At 42.6% G+C, this 14,838-nt stretch overlaps 1 protein-coding gene across 1 annotated transcript in view; it reads right to left on the reverse strand.

Annotated features, from left to right (window-relative positions):
* The window catches only part of C23H1orf21 (chromosome 23 C1orf21 homolog), a 243,175-nt gene that overhangs the window by 25,188 nt on the left and 203,149 nt on the right, over positions 1-14,838 (reverse strand). Inside the window, exon 5 of the mRNA XM_020284377.2 lies at positions 8,827-8,887. Within this exon, the coding sequence (XP_020139966.1) occupies positions 8,827-8,887 (61 nt within the window). The remainder of the gene's footprint in view (positions 1-8,826; positions 8,888-14,838) is intronic.

The following is a 14,838-nucleotide window of genomic DNA, read 5'->3' on the forward strand; positions in this document are numbered from 1 at the left end:
ATTGCTGTTTTCATAGACATCCTGTGATTTTGAGACATTCAAAATATGCAGAAAAGTATAAAGAATGTAAGAAACACTATATATCCTCACCATCCAGACATAAGAACTTGCAATATTTTGTAACATCTGCTGCTAGAAATAAAATTACCACCCATCCCCCCCCCATCCCAGGCACAGCAATGGTCATGGTTTTGGTGTGTTCACATATTTGGTATCATTTTAGATTCTTTAATATTCATATCATGTTGGTACTATATCAAATATACTACACTTTTTAATGTACAGATGAATGTTTAAATATATAATGGATATAAATACATGCCATTTATAAATATATCATGTAAAAACATACCACACTGTGTGTGTGTGCGTGCACATACATCTGTTATGTGTCTGTCAGTGCCTGGTACATAGCTGGTGCTTCGTAAATGTCTACTGCATGTCCATCTATAAATACTGTATGGTACTTTCGTGTTTTAAATTTATATGGTACCATACAATTTTTATCATTCTGCATATTCCTCTGTTCATTTAATATTATGATTTGAAATCTATAATTGCAACTACATATATGCCTGGCTCATTTCTTTTAACTGCTGCATAATATTGCACTGTAGGAATATAGAGGATTTTATTTATTCATTCTTCCACTGGAGGACACTTGGGTTGCTTCTAGTGTTTTGGCTGTTGAATACAGAATGCTGCAGTGAACTTTATTGTACACATGTACACAAGGATACAGAACCAGAAGTTAAACTGATGGTTCTTATTGGTTTGTATCAATAGTACTTCTTTATATATTCTGGCCACAAATCCTTTTCATGTTTTAAGTGCTGCAAATATATTCCAGACTAGTTCTGGATCTGCACCTGGGACTTATTCCGCTCCTTAATAAGGTGGATACTGACTTATGATACTCACCTGGCTCCTTGTGCAGATTTTCAATTTGTGAAGAACCCAGAAGAGAGGCAAGGCATGAGTAAGCATCTCTAACCCTCCAACAATCAATTTTGAGAATATGAGCTTAAAATATTTTGATATTCTTTTCTGGATCTACTTAGAAAAGTGGAATTAAAGTGAGGGAAGGTAACAAATGTCAGCTCCGAGAACGATTTCCCCAAGAATGGAGGAGATTGTGCCTCCACTCAGTCGAATTTTAAAGGGAGGAATAAAGTCACAGAAGTCACAAGATACTTCAGAATAAATTTTCAAGAAATGCATAAAACATAATATGCTTCGTAATTCCTTCCCAACTGATATAAATGGGCATGTTTCATTCTCTACTATGGAGGGTTCTGTTTAGTGGGAGATGAAAAAAGTTGGGGGTAAATTGGATAAAATACTCTCTAAGTTCTCTTCCAATGCAAAATGTTATGCTTCTAGATTTGAAGCACCCTAAAGGCAAGCACCCCATTTTTAATTCCTTGTTATGCATCTCTCATGGCCCTGGCTCATTTCTGAGATCAGCGAAGACGTTCAGCTCCAGCTTATTAAGTGAACTGAAAAAGTCAGTTTTATCATTCCTATGATTTTGTGGAGGGTCTCCTTTCCTAATTCTTGTTGTTGTTACAAGCATTTCATGGTGGGTACTAATGAATATTTTTAAAAAGGCTTACGAAAGCAAGTTTTTAAAAAACCTCATAAGAATTAAAAAAGAATAAAACTTCCAAAAAGAAAAACATATATATAGGTACTCAGCTGTACCCATGCCACTGACCCATTGACTCATTCTGTGATTATAGCTCAAAAGCTAGCACAGGTTATTTAATGGCTCTATAATGTTCACAAGAATCCAGCTGCTGAACATGTTCATACCACATAGGAGGGAGGTGGACCATTGCATTAGAAAGTGCCCTATTCTAATATTCTATTTACAAGGAGGCACTTGTACCAAGGAATGCACTTGCTCAAGCAAGATCCAAGTTGATAAGTTCTGCATTTTCAGTTTTAGTCTAAGCTTCTCCAAAATCCTCCCTGTGTAAATAGCCTTGATGGTATGGATACAGGCAACTTCAACCAAAGCAAAAGCTACCAATTACGGAGCATGTACAACAACATATCAAACACTCTACTAGAGACTCTGTGTCTATTTTCTTCAATTCCCCAGACAAGTCAGTATTCTTACCCAGATTTTACTGGTGAGGAAACTGAAGATCAGAGTTTAACAACCAGCCTGAGGTCACACAGTTGCTATTAGAGCCAGTCCTGGGCCCTGGCCTAGTTATGAAGCACAGCGTCTTTCTCCTGCGCTGTGCTGTTTCCCGCCCTAGACCTGCCGATCCGGCTGTCTGGTGCTGCACCTGCTATAAACCTGCTATGCTGCTCCAAGTTGTTAAAAGCACCTCCTATCATGCCGAGTCTCCTGATCTAGGAGTCTTTCTGATCACATCTCCTGCCTCTGTATGCTTTGTCTCTGTTTGAAGCCCACTGGTCTTATCTGCACCATGCACTCCACTCCTTCAATAAGTTTCTTAAGCATCTGTTTTGTCCCGGCCTTATGCTAGGTTTTGATGAGACAAAGACAAATGAGACCCAATTCTTATGCTTAGGAGCGGTCAGTATAATGCTTTGAGTCCTTTTAGATATTCTTAAATAATAAAGCAACAGTTACCAAGGCTGGCACCCTCTCTCTCCCAGAGTGCCATCTGCAGGGCTGGAGCAACACCCATGGCTGCCAAACCCAAAGAGCGGGAAGGACATGGGGAGGAAGGGAAATGGATAGCTAAAGAAGAAGACAAAGGAGAAGCCGGATGGGGACAAGTCAGGGGACTGAGACACACTAATATCCCTGTCTCTGCTGCCCTGAGTGACCTTGGGTTACTTGTCCAAATACCTGCACCCTTGGCAAAATGCCACCACTCACTGACTGTGCTCCACACTGCTGTTGCATTCAGAGCACTGGCCACTATGCCTCACTCGTAGAAATGGCATGCTTTCTATTTGCATTCATGACTCTATCACTCCGGAACCTGAACTCTCCTCTTCTTGTTGCTCTCTAAAGAACCAGCTGACAGACTCTCAAGAATTTGCTGAAAATCAAGCCCTCCAGAAAAAAGAAAGTGAGCAGAGGCTGAATGGGTCGCATTTCTTTTTGGCTTGTTGCTTGATTCATTTTCCTTGACCGCGTCACCTACTACCGTTAGCTGGATGGCAGCGCAAGGACCCTAAAGCCCAGAGTGGATGCTCCATTGTCAGCGGTTCCTACTTTGTCACGGTAAGAAGTCATCTGCATAAAGCTGTGCAGTAGTGATAAAAACAAAACAGGGCTGAGTCACACGTTTGCCCTTGGTAATTATGGCTTTAATTTGGCTGGCAAATGAGGAAAGGTACACACTGCAAAGAGAGAAGGCAAGGCGATGAAGAGAGAGAGGAGACACAAAGAATGGTGTGGTTATTAGCAAAAGTAAGGCTATACTATGTTTACTATGGAGCAAGAAATTGTTTCATGCAATGAGAATGGCAGCTCTGCTCACTTCCAAAGTATACACGACAGCAAGAGCATCTCTCTGCCAGTGCTGAGGGCTTTGGTTGTTACGAACATGACAACCTGCTGGATAGGAGGAACATGACGAGACTTCCTCTGCATGCAGGGGGCAGGCCCTGTGACATTCTTTAGGGTTTGATAGAACCATCCCAGGTTTTCTCATCACTGGCAGGCGCTGAGGAGGACTGTAAGCACACGGCCCAAAAGTAAAACCCGTCACATCAACTGCATCTGCCAAACACTGCATCTGATTCCACGGCAACGCCAAGGGTGAACGGGCTACTACAGCAATTGTTTAGACCCAGAACCGAAAATCACAGTTCGTAACTATGCACAAGTCATTCTCGTCACCGGCTGAAAAGCAAATGCCTTCTGATCTTGACACCGAGTAATTACCATGGGTCATGCTGAGCTGATGTATTATTAAGAGAAAATCAGGCTACTTCAGGAACCCAAATATTTTCTGAGTGTAAATTGTTGTTTAATACATTAGAGGTCTACAGATAAAACGGTAGAAAGCTGATCTTTTAAAATCAACTGTTTTTAAGTTCACATATTGCTCTTTTTCACATGTTTCCTAAAAATGTCACGTTGAATAATTCTAATCAACAGAGCCAGAGTCTCAAGATCACACAGGAATATGCAAGATACAGCAGGCATGCTGATGGCTCACCTTCATGAGTACTATGAACTGTGTTTTTTTTTTTTTTTTTTGAGACAGAGTCTCACTTTGTTGCCCGGGCTAGAGTGAGTGCCGTGGCGTCAGCCTAGCTCACAGCAACCTCAAACTCCTGGGCTCGAGTGATCCTTCTGCCTCAGCCTCCCGGGTAGCTGGGACTACAGGCATGCGCCACCATGCCCGGCTAATTTTATATATATATATCAGTTGGCCAATTAATTTCTTTCTATTTATAGTAGAGACGGGGTCTCGCTCAGGCTGGTTTTGAACTCCTGACCTCGAGCAATCCGCCCGCCTCGGCCTCCCAAGAGCTAGGATTACAGGCGTGAGCCACAGCGCCCGGCCTGAACTGTGTTTTTAAGGAGAGGAAGAAGGGAGGGAACAAAGAAAGGAAGGGGAATGGGTTTGTGTAGACTCATCCACACTCAGTTTCCTAATCCTCTTGAAGTCAGCAACGCATATGCATAAGGTCACTAGCTGGGCTCATACATGCTCATGGGTACAGCTGGGCCCCAAATCTGAGGGAAGCACGCCAATGAAATGCACCATCAAGAAATGAACACGTTCTTTGCCTGCGATCCATGGCCAGGCTCCATGGAGTTATAAAATCCTGGAATTTATACTTAGAAGTTTGTGTATGTGATATTATGTGCAATTTTATAGGGAGAGTCTTTATAACTTTTAGAAGATTCCAAAGAGATGCCAAGGCCCAACAGAGTTTAAGAAGCCTTGCATTAGGAAAACTAGCCAGATACAAATGGCCTTGTACTGTGAGACATTCTTTATTTAATATTCAGGGTTCTCTCTTAGAGAGCAAAAGACTCCTAGGTCATTAGCTGGGGTCTTATGTCCTCCTAAAGTAAAATTTAAGTTCCTGTTTTTGCCTGTAGAAGGTGCTATTATTGCAGATACTTTAAAAATGTATTTACTTTTCCTGCTTCTTACAAATAAACTGCAATGCAAGGTGGAAAGCATGTCTTAAAATCTGATGGTACCTGTATTTGGTACTATACTCAGAAACTTCCCCACAGGCCAACTTTTAATCCAGATACTTTCTTCCCTAGATACAGTGAAACACTAGAGTTTAAAATCACAATCTTGCTCTGCAGCAAATGCTCATTTTCTTAAAGCTGCAAAGTTAGGCAAATGCCAACACTTCAAACAGGGTTACAGGTTCCAATGGAATTACGGTTAGATGGCAGGGGGATAAATAATGAGGCAGAAATAAACGAGGCGGCTCCCATTGGTTCATAGTATTTTTACTCTTCGAAAGGAAAAGCAAAAGTAAATCAAACAGAGATCATAAGCTCCTTTAAACTTTCATTGCTCTCCCGACAACATCTCTCTTGCTCACCTCCAGATGTAGCAGGTGCCGTGCTCTCCCACGTGCCAGCACAGGGACATGATGCCACGTGCCCCAGGAGCTGTCACAACTGCCTAGTTAACAGACCTGAAGTTCCAACACCCAAACCAACTCGGGAGGCAAATAAATGCTTGTGTTCAGCACAGGAGAACCTGATTCTTGGCAACAGCAGGGCGGGGTGGGGCGGGGACGGTGGTGATAGATGAGGAACTCCTCGATCAGTAGTATAATCACATGCTCAGAAAATTCACTTTCAAAATTAAATTTGTCAAGGCAAGGGACTGTTTCCTATTATTTTTGTATCCCATATTTCCTACCTAGTTTTGTATCCTGAGTAACTAGCATAATGCCTGGGACTCAGTAGGTGGTAAATTATTATTATTTTCTTTAGATTGCATTTTTGCTACTTGCTTTTTTGAGGTCACCATGAAATTTTTAGAAAACCACCTGTTTGACTGTGATGCAAAGGTAAACCGCAGCTCTGCACTGGGATAATCTTTGAATTCGAATAGTCCAAAATAAATCCAAATTAAGCTTTACTATAAATATTAAACTACTTAACAGCCCTAGTTTCAGTATACTAATGGGGCTTTTACATCTATTTTAAGGAAGACAGAGCATAAATTCTTTAGGTAAATTAGGTTAGAAGGCAAATTCAAACCAGGCCCTACAGACATCCAATAAATGCAAAGGGTGTGTCAAGGAAGGGCAGGTTTACATCTTCACAAGGTTCAGGCAATTTTGCTTCTCATCAATTTAAGGGGAAAAAAAAGAGGAATTCCTGGACATTTCTGGGAGAGGTAAAATCTTAAAACTCAAGACCTATAAGCATGACACAATCTCTCAGCATGAAGCTCTAGGTGAGTTTAATGTTATTTTTTTCTTTTCCAATCAACCCTCTAAAACCTAACAATACATTTGAGTTGTATTTATGGCTGTCCTCATGCTGGGCCTCATGCCTGGACCAAAGGAATATTTAGCAATGGTAAATGCCCAGGAAAACACTTTGGAAGAATCCAACTTTCAATTTTGGTTATATAAACTATGGTGAACATCACATTAAGCAAACATACATTAAGAAGGAACATTTTAATTTTTGGAGGCTTAATGTTTAAATGACACATAGGATAGCACAGTCAAGATATTCAGAAGGATGAACTTTAGTTAAGAAAGAAGAAACTGGAAAGCATGGCTGAAAGAGGATAAAAAATTGCCCAAAGGAATCTACTACTGGGTACATGTCAGGGATTATATAAGAGCTCTTCTCTTCTTGAATATAAATGTATTCAATAGTGGGAACACTGTTTATGTCGAATCTACAAATGCTCCTTTGTCCAAGGAAGTTTCCATCTAATAAATGATCAAGTTATAAACTTTGTTTCTGTTGTGCTAAGCACATCTCATACTCTACACCTTGGATGAAAAAAGGGAAAGGGGCTATCAGATTTAAGGTAGGAGCAATGAACTTCAGTTCTGAGTAGAAGGAGGCACAATTTCAATTACAGAAATACACTGGAGAGAGACTGGATCATCTCAAATGCCTTGCCAGGGTTTGTAAATATTATTTAAAAAGATAACTTAAAATTCACATTTCAACTTTTACAGTGTACCCCTAAATACTAAGCAGATATTTTTATTGCCAAAAAGCTAATGGGAGGGAAAATCCAAAGAAGGAGAGAAAGAAAAGATTTTCGCCATTACAGTGGGAAGAAAATACAGGTTGAATATCCCTTATCAAAATGCCTGGGGTCAGAAGTGTTTCAGATTTCCGATGTTTTCAGATTTTGGAATATCTGTATTACATACTTACCAGTTGAGCTGCCCTAGTCTGAACATCCAAAATCAAAAATGCTCCAGTGACCCCTTCCCTATGAGCATCACGTCAGCACTCAAAGAGTTGCTTATTTTGGAGGATTCTGGATTTCAAATTAGGGATACTCAGCCTGTATTCCTTTCTATGCCTCTCTTTACTAAAACAAAACGTTATCGACAAGTTAAACAGCTTTTGAATCAAAATGTGAAACTTGGTAACTGCTCCTAAGTGAAATTTCCAACCTAAAAAGTCTCTCCTAAGTCAAAATTTCACTGAAAACCAAAAAAATTATTATACTTTAAATAAGCATTTATTTGCGCGCAGCCAGGGAACACTATAAACTATCATTTTAATTCATCACCCATCTCTATTTTTCACGTCAGTGCTGTTTGCTGGTCTTATAATAGTGCCTTAGAAGATTATACAATTGTTCTTTCAGGGTCCACCTCAAGTGGGATCTGCTGCTAAAACACTCACAAATTTATGGCCTCTTTCTTTATCTTCCATTGACTGATGTGTATCATAACCTAAGAAGCCATGAAGAAATGCTCAGATAAAAGAGCTACAGAAAGTAAAAAAGAAATAAAAATTAAAACTAAAAAGATTTTAAAGGTAAAATCGGCTTGTGATGACTTAATCATAGTGTGACATACTCTGAATTCAGGATTTTACTCTTCTTTAGAATATGGAAATTATAATATTCAGATTTATAACTTTATAATTAAAATTCACCCCTTTGCAGGATGAATTTAAATTCTACAAGTATGTAATCCCTTAATTATCACCATATGTCATTCTTCAATGGGTTGATTAGCATGTGGCACTCTGAGAACAAAACTGTGGGTTCAAGTTTCCACACAGAGCAGCTTTGTCTATCTTACTGTCAATAGAGAAATCCACACACTACTAGAGAAGCAACTTGGAGATACCGCTTTGGAGTCAGAATTCCAACTTGTCCACTATTATCCTTGCAAATCTGGGTCAGTTACTCAAGCATTCTGAGCCCGAGTTTGCTTGTCTGTACCATGCAGATAATTCACAGGCATCACCCGGAGGTAAGTATTAACTGAAGTCGGTGCAAGGTGTTTGTAAATTACTGACAGCAGGGCCACGCGTGTAGCAGGCCCTTGACAGGTCTGGGCAGGTATTAAGGGCTGCCCTGCAGTCTGAGGTCAGAGCAGGGCACGAGACGCAGAATGATTTGCAGAGCTGAGAAAGAGCTGTCTAGGCACAGGCTGCTTCTCAGTCTCCCTCTGACTTTACACGCTGTAACATGCGAGGGCAGCCGGGATCCTGGGAGGCTCTGGTCTATATTAAACATTCTCACACATGCTTTTTTTTTTTTTTTTTGCAAAGGAGGTGACTTTTGTTTTAATCCCTTCCAAAAATAGCCTTCCAACCTAGAAATGTGAATATTGTTGCCTTAAAATAGGAAGCCGTTAGCATATTGCCCTTGGAACATGGAGTGAATTGATTTCACTTCTTACCTTTTCGATTTTTTCATCCAGCATTCTGAAGAATTCTTGTTGGCTTTCAGAGATGTGCATGCTGAAAGACAAAGAAGCAGTTGAGTGCATAACTCAGCGCTTTCTTAAACCTGGCTCCCTCATATGAAAAATGCTGAGTCTCTAAACTTTGGGGCAGACATTTATTTACTGCCGATTTTTCCACTGAAATGCTCTGAAGTTATATTAAGGATAAACGTCATCACAGTAATCCTGCAAACGTGTTTCATAACAGTCTATTAGAGCCGATGACTTAAGGAACACAATTTCCTTTCAGTGTACAGGTGCAATTTACAGTGATGGGACTGGGAGCTGCATGCCAAATTTTTCTTCAGATATTCATTTGTGATTTAAAAAAAAAAAAAAAAAAGCATGGGCAAGCAGCATATGGCACATTTCAACCGTGCGTGTAACATAAAACCGAAAACGCGTCCTCGTTATTGTATGGAAATGTGTATTTTACAAAGGTTGTCAGCATGGGCATGGTACGCAGCTGGCTGTCCAGGTGCGGGCTGGTGGCAAACAGGCTGGCATTGCCCCCGAACGCTTTCTGCACCGGCAGCAGCAAATGCACCTGTCTGGAACTGAAATCCCACTGGAATGAGGGAGCACGTCAGGAAACGTGTCTGGGGAGCACCTGCCCTGTCTTTCTGCTTGTCCTGTGCCACCGCCAGCCTGCTGGGGAGAGGGCTGGCGTGGTTGGTGGGGGCGAAACATAAGAAGGGAAAGAAGGCAGAGACCAATCACAGATGGGACGGGCATGGGGCAGTATGGGCCCCAGTAGTGACACAGTCTCACGACGGTCGTTTCTACCCAGCAAACAGCGTGGGTGCTCCAAGGAGGGCAAGCCTGATGAGCGAGAGACACCACACAGGGCTTCTTTCTGTCAGTGCCCACTGGCTATTTCTGCGGGTGGGGTTGGAGGACGGCTCTGGAATGGCTTCAAGTCTCAGTGTGATGAGACCATGTGACAACCCCTTAGCCAGACGCCTCATGCTTTAAGGGCCCCCAGGGAGGGGCACGAGTGACCTGAAACCTTTCAGTCTTCCCGTGACAGATAGAGGAGGTTCTCCCTGTGTATACAACCAAAATTTCAAATCTATGAGCACAATGACATCATCAGCTCTGAGAGAAAAAAACCCATGAAGTAAATATCTGATACCACTAATCAGCTTTCACAGCTAACAAAGCACTTTCACACATGCCGTGCTATTTTGCTGTCCTCTATATGATCACTTAAAGAAGGAAAACACTCTGTTTTAAAAACAGGCCCTCATTTATGGCAGGTTGGGAGGGCAAGGCAGACCTGGGATGACTGAATACATTAAACTCTCTCTTCTCTGCGGAATGCTGGACAGAAAATCCATTTTGCAAAGCTGAGTTTTCCCAGATTCCTCATGGTTTTACTTACTTGGGCACCAAAACATTTTTTATTTGAGCCACTTGGGATTCAAATCTTTCTAAACTGCATACTCTTATGATAGAGGAGCTTTCACCAACATTATTTAAAACTTTCACTTCATAACTAGGGGCCATTCCCACGATCTTAGATTGCAATGTTCTTCTGTAGTACTGTGACAGCCAGCGCCACGAAGACGGGCAGGGCTGGCGCTCTCTGAGCCAAATGTCCTCAATCCAGAGCCCGCGGTTGAAGCTTCTCTCTCATCTCTCCTCGCCAGAGTGGCCTCAGTCCTCTGCCAGCTCTCTTCCCAGTTGCTGCTTCTATGTCATGCTTGGGAATAGCAGAGCCAGCACGTCGTTAGCGCCGTGCCTAAAGTTAGCACGCAGACTCCGAGGAGAGCCTGTGGGTGCAGATCGTGAACACGCTGCCACCCGTTTCTGCTGCTCACGCACCTTTCGGGCGTCTTCCCTGTTCTCGGCCAAGCTCTCAACAGATGGGGGTCCCGGACAGCTCTAGCTCCCGGACAGGAAAGGCATGAAGATACATAGATACCTTAATATAGACAACTAGATAGATACACTGTGTGTATATGTAGTTGCCCTAGACTATCCATTAATTCAGTGGCAAAATGCTCACTGCTTACATTCATGCAATTCATGACCCCTCAAGAGGCGGCACGGTTTGTTGGCCTGGGTGACATGCAGGGCCTCAGAGTCCTCACCTGTAGAGCCAGCGGGCTGCCCTCTGCGGTCCCTTCTGCCGCCAGCAGGCTATGGTTGATATTAACTACCTTGACTCTTTTATTTAAATGCCGTAACATGAAAACAGCAATGTTTGGTCAGTGCTCACACATATGCACATTAGAGGGACAGGAGGTAAAGTTTGAAGTATTAGTAAGAGCAACTCTGCACACGTGTCTGCATCTCTGTGATCAAGAGTGCACGTACTGCAGGCTCGGGGGCCTGTCGGGAGCTTGAGACCAAGAGTGACGGCCAGGGGCCAGGATGCATATAAGGCGAAGCAAGCACAGAGCTCCTGTGGTTCCAGGTTTGCACTGCCCCATGACACAGAAATGCTGCCTGCTGTTTCTGCCTCTCAGAGCGTCAGAACAGCCCTGCCTGCCCTTGCTGCCTTTCATAACCCTCCGAGAAGTCACACCCCAGCCTGGGCCATTCTCTTGCCATCTTGAAAGGCAGTCCACGCATGGATTGTGTTAGATGGAAAAAGACCGACTAGAAGGATGAGCTGCTCTGGTCGAAGCCTGATGCACAGGAAGTGCCTTCAGGGAATCTGTTGCCACCGGAAGTGTGGCAGCCGCGGCCAGGGGAGCAAGTGCCCTCGGGAGACGCCAGTCACCCGTGTGTCCTCTCAGGTCTGGGGTGATCTGAGAGCATGACACTCACTCCCGTTCCTCATGGGTTAGTTTCAGAGAGAAGCACAGAGATCTCTTCACCAGGAGCAGAGACAGGACCTTTCCTCTAAGGAAATAAATCACACCCCTCAGCTGATTCCCGCCTGGATGAGCCTGGACCCCTCTTCCCAGGTGGAACCCTATTGACACAGCGGCATCAATGGGAGCGTTTACCTTCAAAAGGACAAGCAGCACTGCGCAAAACTGTCCTCGGGTAATGGCTAGATTCTTAGATCTTTTCTGGGGCCCAATTTGGTGACTGTGGATGGGAGAGAGAGGAGGGCAGGCTCACTGGCTTTCTGTCTTTCCTCACGGTATTAGAAAGGGATCACGGAATGGTTTACCACTTAAGTTTATGAGGATGATTACCTGATGCTAAGACCCACTAGCATTCATTCAGGAAGGCCTGTACACTGGTGCCTAGCTTAATGAACGGAGCGCAGCAATTTCAGTTTTTCCTATTTCTCTCTAATAACTCAAACGCAGCCTTGGGAAACGGAATGTTCCACTGGAGCCCTTCTGCTGGCCTCTGGTTCGCGCTGGCAAAGCCCCCGTGAGCTGACCCTGCCCCGCAAACGCCACTCTTCCTGTGACCGCTCAGCTTTATGAGACCAGGGATGACGACACTATGGAATGTTAACGCAAAGCGAACCAATGAATGAACGGTGGGCAACACGGGCGTTAGAGCTAAAAGATACAGGCTTTCGCTTTTAGAGCCTTAAAAAAGAAATAAAGTTTCCAAATAATAAAAACCTAAGCACGAAAATAGGAGGAGGCAAAGTCCTAATTCCCTAATATTTTACCTATAAAGGATGGCAGAATATGCCACCCCCAAATCACTTTGGCATAAGGATTATTTTGAATTAAAGGCAACTGTAAAATAGCAGGAATAGGAAGGGCACTCTTGACCCTCTTTTTCTCCAGAAGGTGGGAGACACACCTCCTGTGTACGTGGTGCCCTGTCTACACCAGGAGGAAAGAGACGTTCTTAGCACCTGAGACAGGGAGTCGGAGCCAGAGGAATTCTGTGCGAACAGACCTTGTAATAACTCTCACCTTCCTTTGGTCTCCCCATATATTTTAGGTGGCTTTCCACAATTGTCTCTCTTTGTTCAACATGTTATAAAAGCATGTGGGTTTTGTCACTTCTTTGGGTCTTTTCCTGGGGGGCTCCCATGTACACGTCAAAGTCTGTATGCTTTTCTCCTGTTCATTTGTCTTAGGTCAATTTAATTCTCAGGCCTAGGCAGAAACCCCGAGAGGGCAGAGGTAAAGTTTTGCCTCCTTACACTTGCAAAAGTGAAATTCAGTTACCCAGTGGGTTCTTGGTAAACCTTGGCCTGGACACAGACCCCAGTTATTCTTTATGATCATTATTATTTTTCACTTGGACCTCGGGGGAAGTAGATTTATCCTAATCCTTATTTTGTGACAGACTCCTCCTAGTAGCTCACGCATAGCTTACTTTTATTTATTTCACTAATTATTTTGTTTTTTAAAAAACAGTATAATAAGCACCCATGAAATCAAATCAAAAGCAGGGCCTCTATGTGTGCCTTTAAAAAGCAGTTATTTATTTTGGGTGTTTTCAACTTTGTATTTTTTTAAGCACTAAGTGAGTTTTATTGAGGAGAGAAAGGTAGGATTATAGAGCAGGAACAAGATATAGGTTTACAGAGTTAGAGCAAGATACGTTCGCCACAGAACAACAAACAGGCTCCTTGTTGTACCAAAAAAAAAGCATGTTTTCAACTTCATAAAGAGTTCATCACACTCTTTGTAATCTTTCAGGACTTACTCTTTCCTTCTAATGTTATATTGCTAGTGCCTACCTGGCACTGTGCATTGCTGCCGTACACTTGTACAGACGGCTAACAACTATTCCACTGAGTGAATGTGGTGGAGTTCATTTACCCAAGCTCTTGTTAAAGGGCATTTGGGTTGTTAATTATTAAGACACTCTCATCAAGTGCCAGACAATGCGATAAGCACTGAGCACACATTATTGCATTTATTCCCCAGCTCTGTAAGGCAGGATTTTTTAACTTCCATTTTTCACTGAGCAAAATGAAACACAAAGACATTAGGTCACTTGCCTGAGATCACAATGCCAGCAGAATGTGCTCTACGTGTAGCATCTAATGACAGTGGATTATCTGCCTTTATGGTATGGGATTGTCCTTCTACTCATGGGGAAAAAAGAATTCTCATCTTATTTTATACCTCTGTATAGTAAGTGATGGTTGCCTTGGTCCTGTATGTCAGCAAGGAGGAAAAGCAAAATTCTTCTCCTGGCCCTCCAGAAAGATTTCTTAATTGAATTCCAAGCATCTAAGGTTCTGATTCACAGTTTAAAATAAACACACACACACACACACACACACACACACACACACACACACACACACACACACACACACACACAAGCAGGCATGCTGCTATGTGGAAAACAGAGAATCTTCTTCACAATTTTAATATAAACACATGACCCAATTGAATAAACTTCTCTGAAAGCTTCAGCCCATGCCAGTTAGTGAGGTGTGCTGCTTCTGGGTGTGCAAGTTAAGTGAGTATTTTTTCTTACAGAAAAGAAAAATTCTCCTCCATTTAATCTCCCCTTATAATTCACAGATAAGGGAAGCATTTAAACACAGCATATTTGACATGGCTTGGATGAAAAGGCAATTTGGCTGTACCAGGTATCTGTTGTCCCCAAAAGTAGATAAAGTGGATGAAAGTGACCAGCAGTGAAGAGGACTGGGAAGATTGTGGTAATAGCACAACACTGACCTAAGGGTGAAAAAATTGGACGCATCATTGCACTGACGTTGTAAATGGTAAGTGGATTTCAAAGTGTCCAGTTTTCTCTGAAAGTAGCAACTAAATCACTGAACCTATTACCTGCCCCTGCGGCGTCCTAACTGCCATGCCATAGAGACCATTCCACTGACACTGAGCCAGGCTAAAGTGATTATCAAGTAGGTTATTTTTGTCTCAGTTTTCTGGAAGAGCCAGAGATAACAAAACTTCTTATGCTTATGATTTTGACTTATGGGGCTATTAATACATATATGCAATAGTCCAATTTATTTTGGGGTGGGGGATGACAGTGTCAAAGGTACCAGCGTCATTGGTACCCTCAGAGAATTTGTGTGCATTTAGGTGGACGCCACAATAGAGC

The sequence above is a fragment of the Microcebus murinus genome, chromosome 23 (genome assembly GCF_040939455.1).
Source record: "Microcebus murinus isolate Inina chromosome 23, M.murinus_Inina_mat1.0, whole genome shotgun sequence".
Lineage (NCBI taxonomy): Eukaryota > Metazoa > Chordata > Mammalia > Primates > Cheirogaleidae > Microcebus > Microcebus murinus.